Genomic DNA, 5,805 nt, shown 5'->3' on the forward strand with positions numbered 1-5,805 from the left:
CAAAAATACTCTCCCTCCACAATCCACTCATATATGTCTTTGAATGCAAGTATTTGGGAATAGGACTCCAGGATGAGCTTTTGTATTGAAAATTTTGAGGAAAATTTTGGAAGACCACGTCGCCTTTCTGACCCCTAAAAAAAGTTAAGGAACTCCATATTTTGGTTTTGCCCGACTCCACTCTGGTAGCTGCCCTATGTGCGCATCTCTACCCAAGTTCCTGTTTAGTTACTTCTCCTAGTCAATCAAACATCATCCACATTGCACACAGATTTGAGTAATTTGGAAGCAACATAAACATTTTATTCATATTCCTTTTGCTGAAGGAAGCAACACGATTTAGAACACGGTTGATAGGGTGCTGGCGCTTGTGGTGAATTGCCATGGAGGTAGAGCTAGGAAGCAAATATGGATTGTTGTCCTGTAATACAATCTAATGTAATGAGGAAAATAGAACCCAGATTTCCTAATTCCCATATGCACATTTTAATTTAACTAAACTCATGAGCAATCACCATAATTACAGATCATTTCATTTACAAGATTGGTGATGGATCACCAACCTTGCTGTTGCACAATGCCGTCACTTTCGCATTAGAAGATTGCTGCTTTGAGTCTCCTCATCAGCTCCTCCCTGTACCCAAACGAAGAGTTCAAACCGCATCAGAATAAAACCGACCTTTTACGCTGCGAATTCAAAATTTTTTGTCCGAATTTAAATTTACCTTATTAGTTGTTTGTCTAGAGATGAAGCATTTAAGAGTCCCCTGTTCTCTTCAGCCCTCCTTAGAAGGTAAGGCAGAACCAACTGTATCGGTCCAAATGGCATGTACTTGCTTACTTGAAACCCTGCATTTTTTAGACCAAAGGAAAGCGATTCTGCCATTCCGTACAGTTGTGCAAATTCAAGCTTCTGGTGCACCTTCCTGACCCCGATTTCGTGTGCTTTTGCCATTGCTAGTCTCCCTAACATTCAACATTTTACGTCAGACATATTGTGTGCAAAACTCAGAACAATGCGGTAGCCTTTTTCTAAAACTTTTGTGCAAAACTCATAACAATGCAGTAGCCTTTTTTCTAAAAGTTTTAACTTTTAAGTTTGTCAATTTCGTTACCTGATTCAACATTATGGGTTGCAAGAACAACGGCATCAGAGCCATTAGCAATCCTTTCAAGCATGAACGAAGCACAATCATTGTAGCACGCATGCGTGTCCTCAATGCAATCGTGAATGGGAGACTTATAGCCCAAGGAAGAAGCCAATTTTCCCTCACTCGACATATAAGCTCCCCTCACCACTTTGAACCCCATCGGAACACCCATCATATCTGCAGCCTTTGTTGCCAGCAACAATCTTTCCTTTGCATCTTTCAGGTAAGCTTGGATCGTCCCATAAACAATCGGGTTGTCATCTTTGTTATAGATGATTGCAGAGGAGTAGGTCAAGTAATCGATGGCCGGTTGAATTGATGTGTACTCTGCATCGATCGATAGAGGCACATTGGCTTCTACGCAGTTTTGGGACAATTTCATTAGTCTTTGGTGGACTAATTCAAGATCACGCTCTTCTTCAGGAGTTAAAGGCTCCGGCTTTTTAAGGGTGTGGTAAAGAGGGCTAGATTCGGAGAAAATAGGAAACGTGTCGCGCTTCCATGGGAGATTGAAAGAAGGATCTTGTTGTTGCCATCTCAGCAAGTCACTCACTCGTTGAAGTAGATTCATTGGGCAAATTGCAGTGATTTTCAAAATTATAAAGCTCACCTGTTACAATCCAAAAACGTCATTTTCAGTTACCATCAAAACAAACAACTTCAGAAGGATCTCGTGAAGAAAACAAATCGCAACAAGAGTTTGCTTTGTCTGGAGGTGCTTCTGGGATAAGTCAGTGTCTGATTCAGAACTTGGCATCGACCGACGACTAACAAGCTATGTTAAATGTAGTTAAACAGCCCCAGTAGGGAGATACTAACGTTGGAGTGAGAACAATTGGGTGGTGTATCGAAAGACCCAAGTGGCAGAGAGATTTTTCAGTGTGATCGTCATACGAGCTGGTACACAACGTATTCCTATATAAATGGTGGGTTATGTGTGTTAAAAGGTTAATAACTTAAAAATTAAAATTTTTCACCACTTACATAAAAATACGTGATGTAGCATCCATGTTCCTGTGACAACTAAAAATTTCACCGAAGTGGCATAAGTAATCAAGTAGGACCCGCAATACTAAATTTATGACATGTCGACCACATAGAGACTAGGACCCACAATCCTACATCCATGAGGCATGGCATGTTAATTGCATGGAGTCTGCTTGATCACGTGACAAGTCTTAACAATCTCACTAAAACAACAATATTTCAATATTTTAGTCTTTGTAATCGTTGATTAACATGATTATTTCTTATTTGTGACACATTATTTGATTTGAAATTTTGATCTCATTTAGTATTATCCTAATAAAATAGAATTTTAAAAAGAAATAAACATTTTGAATTCAAAAAATTAGAAAGGAAGCCAGAATTTGACAAGTTCAAAGAGAAAAGTCAATAAATGGAATCTTGGAATCCTGATTTGGGGTGATGAGAAAAACTAGTTACCGAAGAAGGTGGCAGGGATTTGGTGGACTCAACGGTGTCCAAGAAACCTTGCAAGTTCCTGTCGCATGCCTCGTTGTCGCCGGCATACTCGAGAGCGTAAACCAACATCCCTCTCAGCCCCGCCTCGTTAAGCTCCAGCACCGACTTTCCGGTGGCCGAGGGGTTCTCGCCAGCACAAAAATGGTCGTAAATTGTGGACCGTATGGTCCCGAGGATCGCGTCCTTGATTAAGGGAGTCTGCATGAGCCTGGACCGCATGACCCACATTCCAATGTCCACCATCGGCTCCATTCCCACCAAGTGGAGGTTCAGCGCCGTCCTCAACAGCCGTGACGTGGAGACGGACGCAAACAGCTTGTCCGCGTCATCGAAGTTGGAAAGGTTAGTGGCGGCGTTGTCGGCGGGGGTGATGGCAGTGGTGGTGGCTTGTGGTGTTTTTTCGGAAAAGCCGATTGGTGGGGATATGCCGGAGATGGTGCTGGTGGAGGCGGAGTTGAGTGGCCTGATAGTTTTCAGGAGTTTTGACGCTGCCGGGATTACTCGGTTTGCCATTCAACGGTGGGTGGTTGTCAAGTAATTCTCTGGCTCTCTGTTTCTAATTCCAATTCTCTCTAGCGCTCTCTCTCTTTCGCTCTCGCTCTCTCGCTCTCTCGCTCTCTCTCTAAGAAAAGTTTTTTACTATATTTGTTTGTGATGTTGCTAGAACTGTTACAGTTACTTATATAGGCAGTTTCAGAGTTTTTACCGGGCGGTGATTCGGTAAAAAACTAGCTACTTGGTAAAAGCTAAGCAGGGTTAAACTGATTAAGGTTGACTATTGACCTGGCTCAATGGATTTGATTGGTTCATTCGTGCTTATTGGCACCGCATGCTGACTCATCCGTGTTGAAGTGGATAAAGCTGTAAGTTAGAAGAACCAATAGAATCGCTAGATGCTTGAAAGGGATCTGTCTTGGCTAACGCGATTTATTATGAGTGTGCTACACGCGATGGTAACGTGCGACGTAGGAAGTGCGGTGTGTTTTTGCTTTTGTTTAGGTAGCATAGTTTTTGCTTTTATTTTATTTTTTTTGGTAGAATATTTCTCTCATGAAAAATAGGATCCTTGTTTTTTAACGAGAAATTAGGGTTTAGAAAGATAAGTGCGACTGACCTAGTGAGTCAGAAGAAGAAGTAGGCCAAATGATCGTTTTTACAGCCGAAGTTTGAGGGTGGAAGAGGGCATACGGGACACCTATCGTAATGATAAATGGCTCGTCTCGCCGTGAAGTCGGGGGAGGACCTCCCACCTCAAAGATAGGGCTTGAGATATGTAGATGCAGAAAACGGAGGTTGGGGGAAGTAGTAGAGAGAGTGAAGAGCTCAAAAATACCATCTCCCAGCAAGACTAATGAGTTGGGCAAGCAGTCTACAAGCGGGGAGGGAGGATACTGTGACTGCCTCTATGGCAATGCGAAGGAAGAAAAGAAGAAGGCAAGGATAGAGTATGCTAGCTAGTCTTAATTAACGCAGCCTCCACATGTGTGCTCCTACTGCAGCGAGGGGTGCTGGATAAAGCAGGGGCAGAAGGGCAGAAGGGAAAGAAAGGTGGGGGGAGGTGGAAGAGGGCTAGCTAGAGAAGAACCGTCGGATGTTGGGGTAAGTCCTCCTACATCATTGGAGGTTGAGGTGGCTAAGGTGGTAAAAGGAAGATGGCAGAGGGTGGGTTGTCTTTGATGAGAACTCAGTCATAAAGATCAAACAAGAACAGGAAGAGAAAATAAATAACAAAAATAATATTCTTACCACGTTTTGTATGAGTAATATTAGAAAGATTAAATTTGTACATAAAATTTTGTAAAACTAATTATATGAAAGTTGGTGATTGGATGAAGTGTTGATTAACGTGTTTGTTCTTATCAGTAACACATTATTTGATTTGCAAATTTAGAATACAAATTTGGTCTACCTAGCATTACTCATTTTCTATACCATAGTTGTATCATCTCTCTAATAGAGACGAAACACACATGTGTTGGTGGACCATATCTCTATTAGAAAGATGATACAAATGTGGCTTAAAAATGAAATAAGTGGTAGCATTCCTCAATTAATAGTGATACACACGTGGTGTGGCTGTTAAGTTGTAACGTCTAGGGTTTAGGTCCTTTGATGAGACGTTCCATATTCATAATAATAATAATAATAATAATAATAATCATCATCTAAACTATATATTAATAAAATCATGATTGTCAATCAAAATCCAAGAAAATTACTATTATACTTTTTTATACATAATTGAAACAAAATATTAGAAAAGAAAAAAAAAATTAAAAAAGATGGGCATTAAACTTAATTTCACACAAACAAGTTTTTGCTTCTTTTTTTTTTTTTTTTTCACTAAACCTTACGGTCAATGTCACTCTATCAATACTCTAAACTCACTCTATCTCTTTCTCTTTGGGTTTATTTGGAAGTGCTTAAAAAATAACTAAAACCGCTTTTATTGAAAATGTTTTTTGCACCAATCCTTAGTTAAGATCTAAGTGAATCATGGAAAAACACTTTAAGCGCTTCTTGTAAAAAAGCACATACCGGGTGCTTCTTCCAAAGAAGCACTTAAAGTGCTTTTGGAACCCAAAGTCAATTGCACCAAAAGCGCTTTCAATCATTTTAAAAGTACTTTCAAACGAGCATTTTCTCTCTCTCACAGTGATTTGGGCATTTCTTTGATTTATTTCTTTAAGCAACAAAGTGACTTTAGTAGTTTGGTTTCTTGAACTTATGGAGTTTTCATTTCCTTTAGAATTTTTCAATATTGACTTTGTTAGACGTAATTATTTTGTAACGGAAACACATGGAGATTGTTTTATGTTGTTGTACGACATGTGATTGAAAACAAATCCATTTTACCCGTAAGAACCGAACGCTATCAATCGGATTCAAATGAGATGGTTCCACCAATAAAATTACATAAACCTAGATTGGCTCGGACTCATTTACAAAAACAATTAGAATCTGGATCCACAAAAAAATGAACCCAACTCGACCCGCACCCACCCTACTATGTATTAACCATGAACCAAAGTTATGAAAATGTCCTTATCAAAATGAGGAGCGAGTAAAATAAAAGAAATGCTAACTACCTTCCCCGTTTACCTTTTTTCTTTGTTTCTTTTTCACTCGCATTTTGACATGTGGAATCCACTTATACATTCATTTAAAA

At 39.8% G+C, this 5,805-nt stretch overlaps 1 protein-coding gene across 2 annotated transcripts; it reads right to left on the bottom strand.

Moving 5' to 3' along the window:
• Positions 1–272: 272 nt before the first annotated feature.
• On the bottom strand, positions 273–3,290 carry LOC137709488 (proline dehydrogenase 2, mitochondrial-like). 2 transcript variants are annotated; one of them, XM_088688730.1, is made up of 5 exons: positions 2,598–3,254; positions 1,116–1,761; positions 726–966; positions 564–634; positions 273–421 (listed from the first exon to the last, which is right to left on the bottom strand). In XM_088688730.1, the coding sequence occupies exons 1-4, from the start codon at positions 3,147–3,149 to the stop codon at positions 595–597; spliced, it is 1,479 nt and encodes a 492-aa protein (XP_088544856.1). In that variant the 5' UTR covers positions 3,150–3,254; the 3' UTR covers positions 273–421; positions 564–594. The 2 variants fall into 2 exon arrangements, with proteins under 2 accessions (XP_088544856.1, XP_068304682.2); XM_068448581.2 differs by having other exon boundaries at positions 273–634; positions 2,598–3,290.
• Between the last annotated feature and the right edge of the window lie 2,515 nt (positions 3,291–5,805).

The sequence above is a fragment of the Pyrus communis genome, chromosome 17, assembly GCF_041283825.1.
Source record: "Pyrus communis isolate YQ-2024b chromosome 17, ASM4128382v1, whole genome shotgun sequence".
Classification (NCBI taxonomy): domain Eukaryota; kingdom Viridiplantae; phylum Streptophyta; class Magnoliopsida; order Rosales; family Rosaceae; genus Pyrus; species Pyrus communis.